The sequence below is a fragment of the Talpa europaea genome (genome assembly GCF_964194135.1).
Source record: "Talpa europaea genome assembly, chromosome: 4".
Classification (NCBI taxonomy): domain Eukaryota; kingdom Metazoa; phylum Chordata; class Mammalia; order Eulipotyphla; family Talpidae; genus Talpa; species Talpa europaea.
Window position 1 is genome coordinate 91,734,006 of NC_140070.1, and position 23,012 is coordinate 91,757,017.

Genomic DNA, 23,012 nt, shown 5'->3' on the forward strand with positions numbered 1-23,012 from the left:
CCCGCAATTCCACTCCTAGGGATCTACCCAAAGCACACATGACTTTTTCAAATGCCATGAAAGAGGGGGCCTCCCTGGTGGCACAGGTGGTTGAGCGCAGCCCTTTGAACCTGTCCGCAGCCTCTGCAGTGTCTGTTCGATCCCCGCCGGCTGCAGAGCAACCCACATAGTGCAGCAGACCTCTCCTCTCTCGCCTGCTGCTCCCCTCAGCAGTGTATTTCGTCAGTCTGCCTGTTCTGTTCCCCACTCTGGCTCTGGTGAATCCTCTCGCCTTCCCGCACATCTGGCCTGTACCCCAGTTCTTCTACAAATAAATAAAAAAATAAACCTTTTTAAAAAAAAATAGAAATTCTAGAAATAATTTTCAGGACTAAAAATCTCCTATACTGTCTTTTGTTACTTACTTTAATAAAAATGTTAAAGCTAAGTTAAATTTTAACAAATAAGCTAGTGATACTATTCACAGAGTTAAAGAGATGGTATTCAACATGTAAATATGAACAATTAGGATGACTATGGGGAAGGACAACGTTCATGTTACAGACCAGGAAGTCATCTTGGCTAGAACAGAAAGGTTTGAAAAATAAGGGAAAATAAAAATTAGATAGAATAACCATAGCTGAAAGAAAGATTTGAAGGGATCCATATTACTTGAATAACTGAAGACAAACATCAAATATATGGGAAGTACATTTTGTTGGAACCAATAGACAGTAAAGTTATAATTAAACCACTTTTTTTCTTTGCCTTCCATTAATAATAATACCTGCTTGCTTCTAACTCCCAAGACAACTATGAGGATTAATTAAATAAAACCTTAAGGCATTTTTAAATCTCCTGAAATGCATTCTTGTAGGTACATAAAATTATTGCCATAAATTATTCTAGGTACTTCATACTTAACTTGAACGCTTAAATTATATCAGGAACTAGTTCTATAGGCTGCATTATCTTCACACACACAGAGAGAGAGAGAGCGCGCGCGAGAGCATGAGCGCTCCTTGTCCATTGAAAGTTTGTAGGAAATTGCAGTTTATATCTCTTTCATTTTATAGCTGAGTAGTATTCCATTGTGAATATATACCACATCTTTATCCACTTGTCTGTTAGTACTTAGGTTGTTTCCAGTTCATGGCTAATTCAGATATATCTCTTTGAATTGGTGTTTTTGTTTTCTTTGGTTAAATATCCAGAAGGAGATAACTGGATCATACAGAATTTCTATTTTTAATTTTTTGAGCAATCTCCATATTGCTTTTCGTAATGATTGAAAATTTCTATTCCCATTTCAGAAGTTAAGTCTTAATTCTCATAACAGTGAGTTAATCCATACTATGAGTTAAGTCTTATTTCCCTCATAAGTAAATATTGAACCATTAGGTGAGAAAACAGTGGCAGAAAAGGGTTAAATAACCCGCCCAAGATTGTGCAGTTGTGAAGTGACAGAATTGGGATATTGAACCCAGAAGGACTAGCTTCAGTCTTCATGTAGTATAAAGGGGCCTTTGTGGTTCAGCCTCCAACCACTTGACCTCAAGTTGGGTCACTACTTTTATGGTGTCCTGTGCTGCATCCTTATGGGAACACTTCATGAATGCTTCTTGGGGGAATCAGGCTCTGTGCTAAGCACCTCCAATGATTACCTCATTATATCCAAGAACCCTATGATCTAAGTTTATTGTTATTTTGTTGTTGTTATTGTCCTCCTTATTTCATAAATGGAGAAACTACACTACTGAGTTTAAAATAGCCTCTCCACAGTTTCCGAGCAAGGAAGTCCTAACAGTGGGGTTTAAACCCATATATTTTCCATTAAATGATGAGATAGGTGACATCGGAGGTAAGGAAAAAGTGGTTGTAATCAGTATTTGTTAAGTAATGATTATGTTCACATTTTAAACTGAGTTTTAAATAAACGTAAACAACAGGGTTAAATAAAATTGAAGTTTTCATCTTTATTATAATATTTGACATCAGTGAAATGCAGGAAGTTATTTTCTTACCTTGTTGGTACATGAGCTAGTTTGTGCATTTTTAAGGCTACTACACTTTACTACTCCTAGGTAGGTGCTTATTAAATTCATTGAATTCCAGTCCACCCCCATCTCGTTAAAACTTTTATTATCTTCTTGTAGTTTTATAAGTTAATTTTTTTTCTTTTTATGTGAGGAAATCTACTGTATTTAAATTTTACATTAATTAGAAAATGGGCTCTTGGAGCTTTCTCTCTTTTGGGATAGACACCGCCCCCATTTGTGTCATGGTTTTCTTTTCATTTTGCCTGGAGCTGCCTCTCCCCAGCCTAAGGACTCATTCTCTACCATCTCTGAGCAGTGGGGCTCAAAGCCCAGAGAATCAGGTCCTTTTCCCAACTTGATTGCTAGGCATCTATCTGGAATAGTTCCCAGATGGCACTCTTCCCAGAATAGTTCCCATCATGGCAATGATGGAATTATATCGACTCCTGTCTCCCAAAAATGATGGAAGGATAGTATAGAATGTGGGCAGCAACTGAGATAGGCTAGAAAGAGGAGGATGGAGATCAAGAAGATGAAAGAGAAAGGTGATTATTGCTGCTGCTGTTCAGAGCATGCTACATACCTCTTTTCTGGAGAATGCACTCGATTGCATTCTGGTTCCATGGCATCCTGTAAAGAAGGCATGAAGGTAGTAAGCATTGTTATTTACTTTATCAGGTGAGGAAACTGAGGCAGAAAGATGCTGTGATTTGTCTTATCAGCAGTTATTTGTGGAAGTATCCTGGTGTGTGTTCTGGTCTCTCATGCAAGTGCTCTGCCACAGAGCTCATTGTGAGAAAACCCGACTCACAGTGTGAAGTCAGTACCTGGTAGCCCTTCTGCCCTAAGAAAAACTAGAGACTTAGTAGTCCTTCCAGCCAGCTGACTTCACATGTATTCTGATTTTGGGGAGCACTCAGCTTAATGCAGTGTTACTTGGTTATACTCCCCAGGGTAGCCCAGACTTCTTCCCGGCTGTCGCCCAGTCCGAGTGTGAGCTAGCCAAGCGCAGTGCTTTAGTACTCGGCTCTCAAGACTTAATCTAATTTAGGTCTAATTAAGGGTGGCTTCATTTTAGTCCTTCAAAATGTTTTGAAAGACTAACTTGGATGTAATATGTTTATGTTTAATTCAACAGTTTAAACTCAAGTTCATTTTAGAGCTTCATTTAACATCTCATAGTAAATGTAGATTAAATGGTCATTCAGGTACTCTTGTCACAGAGTGATACATGATAGAAGCTGCCAACTATAGGAAGGCTGGGTCAGACTGGACTAGGCTGAGAGTCAGTTCATTGGGCCTTGGAGTCATATAAGATCTTTGCACTCCAACTCTGAAACAAAATGCTCCACCCTCAAACCCTTTCCTCCCACAGAGTACAATCCTTCTTCACCTCCAAGCCCTCTTCTTCAAATTCCTCATTTTATAAAAGGCTCTAACCTATCTTAGAAATACAGCAGACCTAACCTCCTTCCAAAGAACTGCTGGTACTTAGCAAATGCCATTTCTCATTTAATAGAGGCCCCATTACCTCAGCTGATTTCCTTAATTTTCCAATTGGTCTTCTGCCTCCAGTCACTCCCTCGTTAGGGTCATCCTGTCCTCCAGTGACAGTTACCTCCCTGCACATTTCTTCACCACTGCTCTGACTACAAACCTTGATTAGGTCCTCATTGCCTTCTACCTAGGTTCCAAACTTTTTAGCATAGAATTCAAATTTCTCTCAGTCCAAATCACTTCCCACTACACTCCCAAGCATCTTATTTATTCATCCACACTGGAAAGTCATTGTTTCCCAAGCACACAATATACTTGTTTGCCTCCATGTTTTGCCTCCTGTTATTTCCACAACTCTGATTCTAGGCATATCTCAGATGCTGCTATCTTAACTTCTTCCACCCCTCCCCAGAAAAAGCGAAGGCTGCTTCTCCGTCCTTCCACAGGCTCTGTAATCTTCCATTATTATGCACTTACGTTCTTAATATGTGCTACTGTAATGCACAATATTGCACAGAAGTGAAATGTAATCTGCTCAAAAGCAGTCTTTGTCAATAGGTGCTTGTTGAGTATTTGTGGGAAGAGTGGGTAATCCATAAATGTTTATATGAGCAAGAGCAGTAGTATGTAGCTCAAATAAAGCCAATGTACTTAACCCCTATTGTTGAGTAAGTATTCATCACAGTCCAGATGCTTGAGGCTGTGTCTTGTACCGTCTGAGGTAGGAATGCACTCTTGATAAAACCTAACTTATACAAACCACTTATAGTGCATCTAACTGGCTTAATCTTGTTATATCAGGAGACTGGATCAAGTTTCTATCTCTACAGTTTTCAGAAGTGCCGAAAATACTACTTCATCGCAATTCTTAATTACATTAATCTTTTTCCTTCCTTGGATTTTTAGAGTTATAGCTAAATCAAAGGGAAGATTAGATGTAAGGGAAGTTGAAGATGAGGTTAACAAAACTGCTTTTAAAATCCCTTTAACTATTTTCTTTCTTGGGTATATAGCAACACCTAGTGGCCTTATGGATTATTTCAGAGACTCATTCTAGAAGCAGCTTCTTGGGTATTTTTCTCCTTTTATTTAATCTCCGCTTATTTGGTATCTTTTCTCTTAATTAATGATCAATATCTTTGGTTCTATATTCTATTAGAAAACAGTCTGGCTCTAGCTTAGGAATGGTTGTCAAGGGATTATCCATAGAAAGCATGTCCCATCTACTAAATAAATAAATATATATATATTACGATACATAAAAGATTAAGATATATATGTATATTTCAGGATATGTACAAAGATACCCACTTAAATTGGCATTGTATGCCTTATTTATCAAGCACTCAAGAATGAATTTTACATGATTACATTTTACATGTCATTGAACCATTGTTATATTTTGAGATTTTAGAAGGAAATATGTCTATCATGGTATCACTTGCACTTCTGCCTTTTAATGAAGGATATCCTTTGTAATTATCCTTATCTCAACAATTTAAGATCATAGTTATAAGTTTTAATTACTGCATTGAACTGATGCCTTCAGGGGAAACTTTGGGACTAGTTTGCCCTACTTTAATTTGCTTGTTATACATTATATTGCTTTATAAAACATTTGCATCTGTTCTATACAGTTTTTCTGTCGTCTCTTCTTGCTGCTGGCCTTGTTCCTTTTACAATCCTCTTCTTATCCCTCATCCTGATCTCTCCTGATTTGCTGCTTCTGTTCTAATGTGATTATAGAATCAGGTTAACCGCATAGTTTAGTACCCATTTTTCTTGGTTCCTAATTTTGTGTTATTTTTCTGTGTTATACTTCACTAAAGATGTGTGTTACATCCACAGTACATTAAGAGTAAGTAGATTTTTGAGAGAGGATCTCATCCAGTGGAGTAAAATGCATAAGTTTACTGATTCTGTTACTGCTTCTGTAACTAGTGGGCAGCCTTTGTTGTGTGATTTCTGGTCATTGAGATTCGTCATACTTACAACAAAGACACGGAGAATCAGGCCAGTTATAACAGGTATTCATTGTGCATCTGCCTTACAGTCAGGTCCATGATGAGCATAGTGCACACATAGACTCCTTTGATTGCATAGGGAAATTGATAAAATGTGGGCAGGATTATTGATAATGCATTGATAATTACTCACATTTGAGTTCTCATTCAAATAGTTTTATTTAAGAACAGATCATAATGAATTACAGAGGGTCTTCCATGTCACTTTTTAAAACTTTATGACTTGATGTATAGCTATGGCCAAATCATCTAAGTGGCACATAAAATAAAGTTGACAAGTTGACTTTCTTATTTTTTTTTAAAGATTGATTTATTTATCCATACATATAAGAACCGGGGTACAGGCCAGATGCAGGGGAGGGTGAGAGGATTCACCAGAGAAAGAGCGGGGAACAGAACAGACAGACAAAATACACTGCTCTGGGGATCGAACCGGCTCTGCAGAGGCTGTGGACAGCTTCATAGCCCTGCGCTCAACCACCTGCGCCACCAGGGGAGGCCCAAAGTTGACTTTCTTTTTATACTTAATAAGAACTCTGATTAAGTCAGAGGGTAACTAATCTCATAAGTGGTAACCATTTCTTATACATTGTGGGGCTGAAACAAGAATACATATTATATATACTTTATGCAATATAACTACCCTAAATGATAATATACTTAATTGTAAAATCTTTTATACATTTCTGTTATGTGTACAACCTATCATCTTATGAAAGGTTTGTAGACACTACAATTTTCATTTAGTCCTAGTCTTGATTTTTAATCAAATTTTGATTATTTACCAGGATATCCAGGGGTAAGAAACACTAGATTTCTTTATAAGCAGAGCAGTATTGAATAATTGTTTTCATTACTGCTAAATTACAAAGGGAAAGACATTATTTTGTATAAGTATTTCTTCCAAGAAAGGAATTTTTTTGGTGGCTAGTTACTTCAGGATTAGTTGTCCTCCTTTTTAGTGTGTCTTGTGTCTACTTGCCTTCAAATTCTGGGGAAGTACAAGCATGATTGGGCCATTTGGCACACCACTCCTCCATCAGGTGACAGCAAGGGACTGAGGCTTGGCAGCCAAACCGCAGGTGGCAAATTAATTGAAGTTGCTGCACCTTCTCGATGGAGCTTATCACTGAGAAAAGGTGGCCTAAAATTTACTCTTTCAAATCCAAAGGTGACAATTAAAATTTCAAATGCTTACTCCTGCCCAGTGGCCTGTGACACTGTTAGAGAAACACATCATTAATATCTAATGAAGAGGTTCAGTGAGAAAGTCTTTTTAGGCGCATAACCTGGCTAACTGTCAGCTCTTCCCATAGGATTCAACCATCCATATCACATACATCTATTAAAATTGCATTGGAAGAAGTTTAATACAGGAAAATTAATGTTTGTTGAAAAGGAATATTCTGCAACTGTAGCATAATACCTACTTTTCTTGCAAAGTTATCTACATATGAAACTGGAAGAACATACATGGAACAGGAAAATCCGTTATCTTTAGGAGGAGATTGTAGATGATTTTTCTTAAATATTTGTCTTTTCCCCCCCTCATATTTTCTACGGTGAACTTGGATTATCATCAGAAATAGATCATTAAAAAGTGTTTTGCACTTGTGTTTTTCTCTTAAAGCAAACATCACTATTTCCCTACGACTCCCTAACCTTGACATTCAGGAAAAGAAAGAAAAGGAAAGGAACAGTCATTTGGGGTTTAGAAAACATGTTGCCTTCTTTTAGTTACTCAACAAATACTTGCTGAGTATCTACATTGTGCTCAGGCAGTGTTGAGGATTCTGCATTAAACAAAGCCCCTGGAGAAGATGGACAATAAACAAATACTAATGTCTCTTGATAAGTGCTAAAAGTCATGTTGTAAAGAATATGGGGATTATTGAATGTTGAGGAGGGGAAGTGTCATTTGCCTGTCTGGTCCTGGGTTTCATCATTTGTCAAAAGGGTTAGATCAAAGGAATAATGAGATCCTTCCTTCTCTACCATTCATGGACTCCTGTGACTTTTGAATTACAGTCAGCGTCTTAAGTGCTTATGTCACCCAAGTGCAAAATGGGTCAATTTTAACATGGAGATAAAAGAGGAAATGTGAATCCTGAGAATTCTTAATAAATAGCAAGAATTAAAAAAAATGACTTTTGTTACTGTAAATAGCGATTGCAGATGAAGATAGTAAGGCATTAAATGTCCAAAAGAGTAAATAGCACAAAGAAAAATATACATTAGAAAAGATGCTTCTTTTATGTAAATACTAACCTTTCTATTATTGGTACTTTGTGTATAAACACGTGAAAACAAGAATTTGACTTTAGTTTTGTAGTTTTTCCCAAAGGTTCATATTATCAAATCTCATTTGTGTTTCCCTGTGGTAGGATAAATATAAAACATTGGGGGACACACAGAGCATGGAAGAAGTGGATTTTCTTTGGATTTAGTAGCAGAAGACTTAAAAGATCAAAAGGGCTTTATTGTAGAAATTTCTCTTAGGTGAATATTAGCTTTTCTAAAGTGCTTTACCTTATCCATCTCCTATTTATGGCATTATTTAGTAGTTGCATGGCCTCTTGTGTAAAATTTTGCAGAATATAACTACTCTTTTCCACAGTATTGTCTCAAATTGGGGGAATCAAAACCATTCTTTCCTCAAATAGAAACATTTTAGGTGGCATTTATCTTCTGTTACCTTGCAGAACTATTCTTGTGATGTCTCATACCATCTTATTTTGTTACAGATATCCTCTGGCACTTGCAGGCCTGATGTTTCAGAATCTCCTGAGTTGCGTCAGAAGTCACCATTATTTCAGTTTGCCGAGGTAATATATTGCAATTCATCCTTAATGAGGAAATTGGAAGTGAGTTTAAATTTGGACTGATGACAGTAACATAAAACAGTGAAGAACTCTACTTAGCTCAATTAGCCATAAATGGGTAAAATAGAATTAAATTTTAGAAACGTTATTTTTGGAACACCAGAGTCTCTTAATTAAAGAAAAACTCTGTGTATAGAAGCTTATATTACTGTGTCATACTAAATATTATGCTTAAGCCCCATCACTAATTTTTATTCATGGATAGTAAAGTATATAAAATGAACTATTTTTAGAACTTTTGTCATTTATCAGGTGGTAATTTACCAACTGTTAAAACAGAAAGCAGAATCACTTATGGTTATTGGCTCCACATTCCTTGTTATTTTTTTAACTACACTTTCACTTTTTCAGAATTAAAACTGTAGCATGACTTTGGCAGCTTCCAAAGTCTTATGTTTTGTGGCATAACTCAATATGGTTATAATATTGCTTACAAAAGATAATGTAGAAAAAGCGCACTATCTTTGATTTCAAGTCTAAAGGTCATGACTGCTTCCCAAAATATCATTTAATCCTAGACTCTAATACAGGTCCATCATTGATGGATTTTTTTCCTAAAATTTAAGCCTCATGGCCTTCCTTAGTCATTTGAATGCTTCCCCAAAAACCAAAAAGTGACTTCCAGCACTGTCATCCTATTATATACTCATTGTGTTACGCTTTTACAGGAGGAAAGCATATTTTTAGTTTCTACTATTTTTCCCCTTTATTGTTCTTACCTAGTGCTTTTCAACATTTTATTGGCAAAGCTACTTTTCACGCTGGCATATTAGGCAATTCCTTTTAAGACGTTTGTAATGTGCCTAAATACTTGCTGGTATCACCAGAATACTGTATCTATTTTGTCACATGGTACTCTTATCTGTTGCTTTCCTTTCTGCCCTCTGTAAGATGTGCAGGAATTCCCATTACTATTTTTTTAAAGCCTCTTTTTTTTTTTTTAAAGATTTATTTATTTATGCATACAAGAGCTGGGCTACAGGCCGGAGGTGTGGGAGGTGAGAGGATTCACCAGAGACAGAGTGGGAAACAGAATAGGCAGATTGACCGAAGTACACTGCTAAGGGGAGCAGCAGGCATCAGGAGAGGTCTGCTGCACCATGTGGGTTTCTTCCTGGCAGGCCGGGGATTGAATTCGTGCTACAGAGGCTGTGGACTGCTTCACAAGTTGTATCTTAACCCCTTGTGCCACCAGGGGTTATTTTGTATAGTGTGTTCAAGCATTTAATATAATGAGAATTCACTTTGCCCTTCCTTTTCAATAGTCATTACAGATGTATTAAATGATATTTAGTCCCAGCTTTCCTCAGAGATGCTTAACCTATGATCCCTAAACCTATAAAGACCTATAAAACTCTTAATATTTCAGGTGAAATTTTGGGTATATTGGCATATGTACATATTTGTGGGTTCTACAGCATAGCTAAGATTAAGAGATCCTTGATGCTATTTAATATCTGTAGTCTTATAGTTCTTCAGGAGCTCCTTGTTCATGTAACTAAATGAATATCTCCTTAATCTCAACATCAATTTTTGAAAACAGTTTTTTTTTTTTTTTTTTTAATAGAGGCATGCTTTATTTATTTATTTATTTTGTTTGTTTGTTTTTTGTTTATACATTCACTGGGTACAGTCAGAAGCGCGGGAGGGTGAGAGAATTCACCAGAGCCAGAGCGGGGAGCAGAGCAGGCAGAAGGACCGAAGTACACTGCTGAGGGGAGCAGTGGGCCGCAGGAGAGGTCTGCGCGCCATGTGGGACCCTCCTCCGGAGGCCGGGGAGCAGCCGGGGATCGAACCGGTACCGCAGAGGCTGCGGGCAGCTTCGCAACCCAGCGCTCAACCGCTGCACCACCGGGGAGGCCCGAAAACAGTTTTTTTCTTAGAAACTTGTGAAAGCTTTTTGAGAAGTCTAAATGGCTTGTATCACTGGTTCTATTTTGTTCATTGATGCACTTCTTGAAGAAATATCAGTTGTATTTTGGCACTTCATATTATAAGAACTGTCTATTTTTTTATTTTATAAAGGGTTGTTAGGAATGAAAAGGTATATATGAAGTAAGACCTACCCAGTTTAAAACTTCCAGAATTTGAGGGAAATCCTCAGGTGTCATATTTGTGGTTTTTCACACTTGCACGTGGTTGTCATTTGAATTGGTTTCACTGATAAGGCTTGTTCTACAATTTACCCTCCAGTCTTCAGAAACACTTGATTCTTTGTCATTCATGATGGTTGGTTTACATCTAGATTATTAAATAGGATCTGGGGAATCTCTTTTTCTTGTAACTGATAATCTAAAAATGTCTGATTCAAAAGATAACCTTGAAATTAAATTGTTCCTCTAATGACTTCAGCAGTGTATAAAGTCAGTAATTTCATCAGTCTTTCTCATCCCTAAATATTACTTTGATACCATATTGGTTTTCTAACCAACTTAATTTAAATGAAAGGATAAATGATTTTTGTGATTGAAGAGCTATGATTAAGGTCATTTATTGCTTAGTAACTACCCTTTCATGCAGTTGGTAAGTACGGTTAATTGAAGAAAAAGACTTTTATGGGATTGGAAATAGTTGAATCTGTAATGTCTAGACTTTCTGCTTTTGTTACTCACTTTCACCATGTTTTGTAACTGGACAGAAACTTTGTTTGCTTTGGAACCAAAATTGATAATTAACCTTGTTCTCAAAACATCCTTGGAAAGTATTTCCATGTGGCCCTCAGAGGAAAGTTTTAATATGGTTACCATAATTATCAAGTAGAAACAAAAGGCTTCCTAGTTGAACCAAGTGTGGTGTGGCACCATTTCTCTCCACACTCAGATACCTGAAGAGTGTGTTTGGAGGGAGGGTTCATATGGTGTTATAAAAGAAAGAAATGATGTTCATCACATTCCGTGAACAGTTTCTTGAGTTCTGGTGCCGGGCCAGGCAATGTTATTCCATCACTTACTTTCTTCCTACTATAATCCTGTAAAATTGAGATGATGATGATAATAATCATCATCATGTCAATTTACAGATGGGAACAATAGATCTCAGAGATATTAGCTGACTGCCCCAGGTTATGTAGCTAGTGAGTAACAGAACTAAGATTCAATCCCAGATACCCTGACCCACATCCGCATGCTTTTCCAACACTGTTTCACAGCTGCCTATAAGCAGAGAACAGCTTGGGGAATGTGGGGGAGTGCTGTAGAGAAAAGAGTGCCTTTACGTGCTGCCTCCAGCTTTTAATAATATTTTAAAATCATTGAAATAAGAAAATTCATCTCTACAAGTCCCCTCAACTGCTGTTTGATACATACCTGGTACCTTAACAAGAGCTAGAGAAAATAAGACAAACTCAGTCATTTTGTTCTTTCCAATCATGTTTTTGGAAACATGGCCTTTGTCTTTCTTTATCATTTATACTGCTTTAAGAGGGATTGAGGGTGATGACTCATGTCTTAACCTTTATCGGTGTCTACAGTAGAAATATATGGCAGAATCTATTAGTCTGATACGGGAAAATGTCCTTGTGTATTAAAAATTACTTGTTTCCTTTTAGATATCTTCAAGTACATCCCACCCTGATACTCCTTCAAAACAGTGTCAAGCATCAGCCTTGTTTCAATTTGCAGAGGTATGGCCTTTTTAATTTTTTTTAATGCTTATGGGCTCAGAAAATTGAGTTCGGGAAATATGTGAATGGAGTTTTAATAACGTATATTGAACTTTAGGCATGCTTCTTGCCATTACTAACATAATACATGGGACAATACTTATTGCTTTTTGCTACTTTGGCTTTAATCATAGTCAGATCAGTTTCAGATTTTATGCCATTTTATAAGCATCATTAAAGAGTTCGTTCAGAATAGACACTTTCCAATAATTCATTTATTTCATTTTACCTTTTTTTAAATTTTATTTTAAAAGCTTAGAAAAACTGCTGTCAACATGACTGCAATAGCATTCCAATTTATTACATTTTTCCAATAGTGAAATTAGGTGCTGTAATTCATAAATAACTCCCATGGAGAAGGCAGTGGTGAATTCAACCTGTTAAATCATCAGTGCTTAGCTTTTGATGTGATATAGCTTCAGCCAGTATATTTTTATTAGTGTTTAATCCCAGGCTTCAGTCAGGTCTTGCAGGATCTTAGATTTCTTTGGTTTGTCAGCAAGAGAGAGCATTTTCTTGGTTGGTATGATGAGGAGGCAAATCTGATATGCTTGACTTTGCCACAAAATCCTTGGTGTCAACCATATGCTCATTTCCACTGAGCAGTACATGACAAATAAGAAAGTATATACAGTTCATGAAAATAAGATGCTGTCAGCTGTAGGCCTTTCCTATCTTTAAAATTCCAACCAAAAATGCATATCATAAATTAAGCAGTTTTTCATAGGGTTGAGAGAAAACGACGAGCAGGGCCGTTCTGTTTAATATTGATGTATTGAATCATTTTGGTTCATTTGAATAAAGAGTTCTGCATAAATGAAATGTAAAATGATATCCTTTTGGCAGGAGAAAATCCAGCATCTTACTTTGAAAATGAGAAAAAAATTACTTTCAGTGCTTACTTTAAAGAAAAAAATTCTGCTTCCTCTTAGGCCATTTGTGTCAACCTCCATTCATTGGTCTGCTTATTTGTTAAACTTCTCTGCCCGATGTTTGCTTTAGTGGTGAGGGCTATTCTGTAAAGCTGGTAACAGAAATATCATGTAATACTATCATTTTAGGGGGAACAATTTGCTTGATGAATCGAATAAATTAAGATTTTATTATAATTTTTCATTATGATAAACAGGCTGTTATTTTCACTGTCTGGGGAAGTAGTGTTTTTTAATACTTACTTGGTTTCCTCCAGTTAATGACATCCATGTATATTTGATAGTAATAGTTTTTTTGAGTTAAAACAGAATTTTGGCATGGTAACGAAATTATCTTTTAATGATTCCTGAGACACTCCCATTCAACTTTTTAGAAACTTTGCTTTCAAAACAATTTATTTTCCATATAACTGTAGCATGAATATTAGAAAATTAATGACTCATCTTTGCCATATCTGCTATTTGCATATGCATTAACTACTGAGAGTGTGCAACTTAATTTAAAATGTCAGAATGGGATATCTCAGCTGCTGCATTTCTAGTAGTTATCACCACTCAGACTGTGATTGTTAGGTAACAATACCATCATTAGACTTATTAGGAGCTCCTGAAGCGGTGGATAACTCTGAGGGACCAGTTTAATGGTGTAATAGTTCCTGTCCTGTGATTCTGAAAAATAAGATTCTGTGTCTCAAACTAATTTGTCCTTGCAGCTCAGCATAGTTACTCATCAAAAAATGAGAAGGATTTCTTTCCTGGGGAAGAAGAGGTCTTTTCTTGGAAGTTGTTCAGGGAGATGTTTCCATGTGTCACTCCTCTACTATATGGCACTTGTTTCCTGAGGATATTTGGGTTTTGACTGTGAAACATAAAAGATTTGAGGAAACTTAGAGAAATTAATTTGAAAAAGTATTAGGAGTTATTCCAAGGCATTGTAACAAAGGGAAGAGTACATAATGGAAAAAAATACAAAATAAAATGTTTTCACTAGAATCAAATGCAGTTCCCCCTCCTACCTCTGTATATTATTTTTCCTTGTTATATTTTGCATAGGTTGATAATATGAGCCCCTTTAATTATTATGTAAATAAAATTTCTACATACCTGGTTATTTCATTGTAAATACTATATGTGATTATAGAAGACAAGTCCATGGTGTCTCTAAGGATATATAACTTCCAGTCACTTTTCTAAACTGAACCAAGAGAACCCCAAATTTTAATCTTGACTATCTTAAGACCTGACCATGCTGTCAGCCCAGTACTAGGCTGACTTATTCAAAGCTAAATAAGAGCTGACTAGATGAACTAATATCTACTAAAATCTGCTATAAGTGTGTATCTATATAAAACAGTAGAAATAGAATAGGCTATAATTATTATGATCATATCCTTAGAGCTCTTAAAATGATTTCTAAAATGTCCATTACTTTTGAGAAAAACAAAGATTCTTAAAATTCTTCTAATTAGTCTATAGTAGAAGTTCTGAAAATTAAAATACATCAGAGTTACCTCAAAGTTTTGTTTAAACATAGATTACTGGGCTCCACCCCAGAGTTTCTGGTTAGACTGGGATGTGAGGATTTGCATTTCCAACAAGTTTCCTGTTAGGAAACCATGGTTTATGACCGATGCTCTATAGTTTATAATTTGGAGATGATTTGCTTTTTAAAATGTTTAGCTTTTTAATATCTTAAGATCACACATGCAAAATTCTTAGACACCATTCCTGCTCGTGTCATTTTTTTTTTTTTAAGAGTTGACATGGAAGATCCTTTATTTTTTTTATTACTATTTTTTTTAATATTAAATTTTATTTAAACCTTCATCACTCTAGGAAGAGATTAGCTAGATTTCCTCTTAGAAATGAGTCATTTAAGGCCTCCTCGGTGGTGCAGCGGTTGAGCGCTGGGTTGCGAAGCTGCCGGTGACCTCTGCGGCGCCAGTTCGATTCCCGGCTGCTCCCCCGCCACCAGAGGAGGGTCCCACATGGCGCGCAGACCTCTCCTGCCTCCCGCTGCTCCCCTCAGCAGTGTACTTTGGTCCTTCTGCCTGCTCTGCTCCCCTCTCTGGCTCTGGTGAATTTTCTCACCCTCCCGCGCTTCTGACTGTACCCAGTGCATGTACAAACAAAACAAACAAACAAATAAATAAATAAAAACATGCCTCTATTAAGAAGAAGAAAAAAAAAAAAGAAATGAGTCATTTAATGTGTAATATAATTACCCTCAAAACATACTTTTAAAAAGCAGTAAGCCCTGGACATGTTAAGTTAAAATACTTTTTTTCATTTACATCAATTCCTGAGTTTCTCTGCCTTGCAAACTGAGAAGGATATTTTTCCTTCTTAACTAAATCTGATAGTTTTACAACCCATTGTAGTTAACCTGTATGTAACCATGAAGCTGAATAAAGAAAAATGTTGCTTATAGATGTCTCGTGAGTGTCTGCATTTAAATGGAGAAAAATATATGTGCTTTATAAGAGGTACGTAGAAAGAAATAGTGTCTTTACACATTTTGACCTGTCTCCCATATTGATGCTCATAATTCATCGAGATCCAGCTTGGCTCATTTGAAGAGCCATCACTCTGTTTCCAGACTATGATCCATTAAGTTGATCAGAATTAGTTTTCTCTCTGCATCTTTTGTTGTTCATAGTAGAGTGGAATATCCTTCACACTTTCAGATCTCGTTTCCTGAAGAACAATGACCAAATGTAATGCCAGGAGGGACTATTGTCTTCCATTATTTAACAAGTCTGAAAGTCATGGCTAGTCTGCTTAACCCTCCTCTCTATAGTGTGGCTAATTCTTACATTTGGAGTTTATTTTTACACTGAAAAGTTATATATTTCTATTGAATACATAGCTAATCTGGATGATTTTCACAAATACACATTAAAGCTTTCCTTAGAAGGTATTTACTTTGGCAATATAAATACAGCCATAATCTTACCTAATTTGAGATATTGTCACTATTGGATATAAGCAATAGATGAAAATTTAAAGCATTTTCATGATGAAATGCTCAGTATGTTATAAGGTATTTATGCTCAACAAAAACACCATATACTCACACTGCAGCTAATCAGTGTGAAAATATTATGTATTTTATTGCACATATTAATATTTCTGTTAAGGAAGACCAATCATCTCATATTTTTCATTTAATTCATTTATTTATTCAATAATTATTGGTCATTTCCTCCCTGGTTATGGTGTTTATATTCCCTAAATAATTGCAAAAGACTTCCACCATTACATTTTTTTTAAAGATTTATTTATTTATACAAGAACCAGGGTACAGGTCAGATGTGTGTGAGGGTGATTCACCAGAGAGGAGAGGATTCACCAGAGACAGAGTGGGCAACAGAACAGGCAGATCTACTGAAATACACTGCTGAGGGGAGCAGCGGGTGAGATAGGAGAGGTCTGCCCCACCATGTGGGTATCTCTGCAGCTGGCAGGGATTGAACTAGCACTGCAGAGGCTGCAGACAGCTTCACAGCACTGCGCTCAACTGCCTGCGCCACCAGAGAGGCCCCATTACTTTTCTTTTTATCTTAACCACCTGTTTCCTTAGCGTACCCTCCCCTACCTCACACAAAACATAAAAATTAACAATTTAACAATCAGGGTAGTTATTTTTTGTAGCACCTTTGCTGTACCTCACATATTCCCACTGCGTTTTTTAGAACAAATACAGAATAGCCAAGGAAGAGATTGCGGCAGACATGATGTCCAGCATGGGAGTGTACCTCACACACTGTCCTCCACCACTCACCAGTTATTGATGAACATATTAACTATATTGCTCTTACTTGAAAACATGTAAATATCTATTAAATGGGAAAAATAGGGGGATGAACAATGGTATCATAAATCAGAATTGTACAAGCTGTATATAAGAGCCATCAGAGTAGATGAGATTACTGAGAGATAATGTGCAACTAAAAACAAAGATGGCCTTAAACAAAACCCTGAGGAAAAACATTTAAGAGAACACTATAGAGGGAAGAGCCAGCACAGGAGATGAGCAAAAAGTGGCCTTGTTGAGAGGTAAAGGGGAAAACAGGGAGTCTGTGGTCATGGAAGCCTGGAGAATAGTTTCCCAAAAGATAAGGTCAGAGAAATTAAGATAAAGTCTTGAGCCATAGACAATAAACATGTTCAGTTTCACAGTCTCCTCTCATTAAGAAACCAAAAGAGAAAACACATCTTACTACTAAGTCATTTTATGAAAATTTTATTGTTATGTGAGCCTGAAAATGTTAGACAACCAAAATAATTTGACCTCTTTCACCCTTCATCATGCCCCTTTGGAAATCAGCCTCCCAGGAACCTTGACCTTGATTTTATTTTTAAAGGTTTTTAAATTTATTTTTACGTAAAACAGGGGTACAGGCCAGAGGTGCAGGGGTTGGGTGGGGTTAGAGGATTCACCAGAGAGAGCATGGAGAGCAGAGCAGGCAGAGCTACTGAAATACACTGCTGAGGGGAGCAGTGGGTGAGACAGGAGAGGTCTGCTGTGCCATGTGGGTAACTCCCTGGCTGGGGATCGAACTCATGCTTCAGTGACTGCTGATAGCTTCATAGTGCTGAGACTTAAACCTTTTGCGCCACCAGGGAAGCCCCACTGACCATTTTATTTTTATTTTTTTTTAAGATTTATTTGTTTATTTATTTGTTTGGTTTGTTTATTTATTTATACAAGCACTGGGTACAGTCAGAAGCGCGGGAGGGCGAGAGAATTCACCAGAGCCAGAGCGGGGAGCAGAGCAGGCAGAAGGACCAAAGTACACTGCTGAGGGGAGCAGCGGGCGGCAGGAGAGGTCCGTACGCCATGTGGGACCCTCCTCCGGTGGCCGGGGAGCAGCCGGGGATGGAACCGGCACTGCAGAGGCCGCGGGCAGCTTTGCAACCCAGCGCTCAACCGCTGCGCCACCGGGGAGGCCCCCACTGACCATTTTAAATAATACCCTATAGGTAAAAATCTTCCCATAGTCAATGAGGAAGATTGTTCTTACTAAACATATGTGGTTCCTTTTGAAAGACAAGGAACTATTCCCAAGCCTTCACTGTGGCAGCTGTGCTTTAATTCAGATGATAATCCATGCAGTCAGTTCTTCATTGAGTCTTGTCGGTGTTCCAGGTATTGCATTAGCAGAGGGTATAAGGTAGTGCACAAACACACACACACAATGTGAGGGAGCAGTAACTATGGCAGCAAAAGCTACAGCAGAGAGATCCAGGGGAAGAACTAGAAACACTGTGTAGTACAGCACCACCAAATTCATCTCCTTAAGTAATTCTTGAGGGTTCTATGTGATTATGCAACAAATTGAATATTCTATAAATTACTAAATTTAGCAAATATCTCTTGACATTGCAATCTTTAATTCTGTTTTCAGTATATAACCAATTTTGGGGATGGTACTAAAAGTTTATTAGTGTTAATAATGACAAATGCCTATTACTAATAATTGCCCCATTTACTGAGGTAATAATATGGACTCGAACTCTTCAATAACATAAAATCTAATTTTTACAGCAGTAACAAAGCAGCAGGTATTATTGTTTCTATTTTGAAGATAATGTTAAAAGTCTTAATTATTTGCTTAAATTCACAAAGCGAAAAGTAATGAAGCAGTGTCTATTGACACAAAGGCCATGTCCTTTCTGTTACACAACCTTGGTCAAGGGACTGACATTTATATTTCATTCCCTCAAGTCACTGAGAGTTGATGATTATATTAATATTTGTTTCTCTTAGTCTAGTGATAAAGTAAGTAATAGAATTCAGCTTATCTGGGGCCTTCCTGGTGGTGCAGGGGTTAAAGTCTCAGTGCTAATCAAGCTCTCACCAGCCACTGAGGAATGAGTTCGATCCCCAGCCAGGGAGCTAACCCACATGTCGCAGCAGACCTCTCCTGTCTCTACCATTGCTCCCTTCACCAGTGCATTTCAATAGATACACCTGTTCTGCTCGCCACTCTGTCTCTGGTGAATCCCATTACTCCTCTTACCTCTGGCCTACACCCCAGTTCTTGCATGCATAAATAAATATTTAAAGACATTTAAAAAAAAAAAGAATGCAATTTGTCTAGGAAAAGTAGAAATGGAATTTATCAGAGAAAATACAGCTAGAGGAAAATGTTCCAAGCCTTAGAAAGACTAAGTCCCATACACTGATTTTTCTAAAGAAAAAGTAAATGATCAGGATGAATAGGAAAGGACTCTGTTAAAAATGATTGCACCTCAGAAGGACATGGAGTTTAAGAACTAGACCCTGGAGAGTTCCCTCTATAAGCAAACAACCCAGTCTCCTCTGGAGCTGACAGCTTCATAGAGTTCCCTGTGGGACTTGGGGTTACCTGTAGTAAGACAGGATTGCCTCTTAAAACTGAACCTGTTAGCTCTCTTTTAAACCAAGAATGAATTCAGTATCATGAAGAGTCTCAAAAGGTAAGTCACAGCTTTAATGATGATAAAAATTCTCTAGAAAAAACTTTGTAAGATCCTTAAGAATGTCCTCAGCTTCTTACTAAGTTTGGCTAGAAATTGAAAATGAAGTTATCATGTAAAACAATGCTGTCTGTCATTGCTATCAACATGTGTGGTTGCTGTTTAGCTACATTTGCAGACGCGTATGCAGTCAGTGTAGTGTTGTAGAAATGTTAATGTACCATAACATAGGGCCTTAACTCCAAAATGTCATTAGATTTGTGATCTTGTCAATCCTTGTGTGTAATTTAGAGCACACTCTTAAAGCCAGGACCAGTGTTGTTTTTTTTTTTTTTTCAATAAAACTCTTAATAAAAGTTTCTCTAGATCCTGTCATATTGCCTATCCCATTAATAATGGGTTCACAAATACTTGTTGACTGATTGATGCTATCTTTCCACAGAGATCCCAAAACCAATCCTTTAACCGTTTTAAGTAATTGCTTTGATAAATACAAACTGATTCAAAATCTCTGTATTGGGCCAACCTGTGAGTTGGTACTTGTATAGAAATGGAAATGCATATCTGGTTTTAAGGTTATAGGGTTAAATTTAAAGCCTGGAATATATAAGATAATACTTTTGTCACTAAACGACCGCGGAAGCCATACTTTTTGTTACTATTTTTTGAGGTTATTTACTAACATTGTTTTCAAAATTATTGTTTCAAGCATGACACATTTAAAGTTATTTGCTACCTGAGAGCAATATTTCCACAAATTAAAGAAAGTTCCTAAAAATGACTGAATGGAAAGAAAGGTTTCTTATATGACAATATTCTTTATGTGAATTGTTTTCATTATAGATTTCTTCAAACACATCGCAGTTGGGTGGTGCTGAGCCTGTAAAACGCTGTGGAAAGTCTGCACTCTTTCAACTGGCAGAGGCAAGTTTCTGAATAATATATTGCACTAAGTTCTGCAAAGGAGGGAACAAAAAAGTTTATCTCACTAATGTTCCTTAAACTGTACCATCTCACTTGTGACTATTAAATGTTGTTATATCTACCTTTCAGCAATGAAAGTGTTAACTTAATTTAGAATAAATGAGTTTTGCTACTAAAAGTCATGAGGCTTTTGAAAAAGGAAGATTGCAGAATCTTTCACAAGTAATGTTTAAAATATTTTAAGGTCACCTTTTGTCTCTTCCAGATTTATTAAATAAGTTCTGCCTGAACCCAAGAAAATCACCCATACCATTTTCCTCTTCTCTGATTTTCTTATAGCATTTACAAATCCCTAGAAAGCACTATTTTTACACCAGGTGGCTGTGTTTTAATTTTTTTTTTAAGTGAAGAACTCAAATGACATGTTTTAAAGTCTCATCTGTTAGTTGTACATTTAATGTGATATGACATGGGAATAAAATGCTACATTCCTTCAGCAGAGTAGGAAATGTGATTTCATAAAGCCTGTGAGGGCAGATCCCTCACTTGGTAGGGGATGGGTTGGAAAAGAGAGTGCCAGAAGCAGGTGTTGATAAGGTAGGCAGGAGGAAGCTGTGACCGTTCTGCTTTAAAGGGAACATGTGGGAAAATGTCTTCCGCACCAATGTAAAATGTAAAAATGTCATTTACACTATAGTAAAAATGTCTCTTACACTGTAGTGACAGTTTTCTCCTTTATTAAGACAAATTAGGAGCTGCAAAACAGTTGACCAAAATCTCTTCTGTTAAACTCTTTCTTTCATCTTTCTGTCTTTCTTCCAATTAATTTCTTGTGAGACTTCAGAAATGATGTGGTTCTTTTATAAATCCCTTGTAGTTTACTTAGTGGGACAACCTGTCATTTTCTAAAATTTATAGTAAGCTATAAAAATTAAAGAGTTATAAATATTCTAAAGATGAACTTTTAAAGTCCAGCCAGGTCCAAATTAGCAATATAAAAAATCCAAAGGCCTGAAACAGTAAAGAAGTATATAAACAGTAAAACAAACTAACCCATTGTTGTCTGACATTAAGCCAACTGCTTCTTTTGTAAGACAAATTCAGACCCATAGAGGACTTCCAGTAGAGGGCTGGAAAACTTATGAAGTCAGCAGGGAATAGTTCTAAAAAGAACTGGCTGAGTCACTGCAAGTTACTACTTCAGATGCAACTGAGATGGTAAAGATCTGGCAATGAGTGTGTCCTTGGAATTAGTTGTAAATTCGTCTTCGTAAACAGAATATGAGGTCATGCATTTGTCTTAGTATCTTTAAGGCTGTATAAATTGTCAAGAAAATTTATTTGAAAGAAGTTATTTTTTTTCTTGAATAATATGAATGTATGACCTTCCATATTTCTTGAGGGGTGTGTGTATACACTTATATAAAACCATACATATACTAAAAAAATCTAAACTAAATTGCCAACTAACTTTCAACATTAATATGTCTTTATTAAACGGATCTGTGTTAGAATATGTGAACCTTTGTGGTACTTAGCTGTGGGGGGTGCTAAAGACATGAATTTGTCTTCTCATTTTCTTTCTTTGGCATAACAGTCATAAAAAAAAGGATTCCCTATTAAATCAGCGCTCATTAAAAAGAACACTCTTCTAATTTGTAGGGATGCATCCCAAATATGAAACAGATGCTATGGTTTAACAGATGTTTGAATGCTGGTATCATAATTTAAAGGGGTGAAATGACTGCAGTAAGCCTATTCCAATTATAGCAAATCAGCTTATACTCAGACTTAGTTTTTTATAACATTTGAGTAAAAATATATGCTTTTGATGAAACAGGGTTGCTAAAAAAGAACTTGCCAAGCAGATCTTCACATTATTATTTGTATCACTTGAATATGAAGCCATGACGCTAGTAGACTGTGTTTTAGAATAACATCCTAAAGCCTTCCTAGTTTCTAATTAAACATAAATACATGCAAAATGGGTTCATCAGTATCTCCAAATAGTCACCAGTAGAATGCTTCCTCAATATTTTTATTCCATGTGTCTATAATGTTCATTTTTTTTTGCAAAATATAATATTTAATTATTTTGGATGCCTATTTAAATAAGTAAATACAACAGTATATGGAAGAGGATTTTTCACTGTTGCCCAGAACTGGTGCTGTTGTCTGAAATCTGAAGGAACAGCTTTAAATTCACACATTCCAAAGGGAGAACTGCCAAGAAACTACCTTCAATTTGGGTCAGACACTTCTCTTACAATTTATAAAGACATGACCTGATCCAACTACTACTCTTGTAGGGGTTTCTCCTTTTGTCCCCTCTCCAATCCACATGTTATCAGTGTGGAGGAGATGTCATAGACTGTCCAGTCATCTGGAATGTTTGGCTTTTCTCTCTGTTCTGAGGAGAGAAGGAGGACATTTTCTTTATTCATTACCTTGCTCCCTGTCAAAGTGGAAGTAGCCCCAAGAGAACCCCTGTTAAAGATTGGAGGTGGAGGTGGTCCTTGCAAGATGTGTCTTCTCTTTCTTTGGGAAAAAGCAAGAGATGTTTTAATCATAGACTTACTATTATACACTTCACCTGTCTAACCAGGCAA

General features: G+C 36.8%; 1 protein-coding gene across 3 annotated transcripts in view; it reads left to right on the forward strand.

Annotated features, from left to right (window-relative positions):
• BBX (BBX high mobility group box domain containing) overlaps positions 1 to 23,012 on the forward strand; it is a gene marked incomplete at its 3' end in the record, with an annotated part of 85,503 nt that overhangs the window by 18,776 nt on the left and 43,715 nt on the right. For all 3 annotated transcript variants that reach the window (XM_084231188.1, XM_084231189.1, XM_084231190.1), the window contains exons 5-7: positions 8,284 to 8,364; positions 11,969 to 12,043; positions 20,323 to 20,403. In XM_084231188.1, the coding sequence (XP_084087314.1) occupies positions 8,284 to 8,364; positions 11,969 to 12,043; positions 20,323 to 20,403 (237 nt within the window). The remainder of the gene's footprint in view (positions 1 to 8,283; positions 8,365 to 11,968; positions 12,044 to 20,322; positions 20,404 to 23,012) is intronic.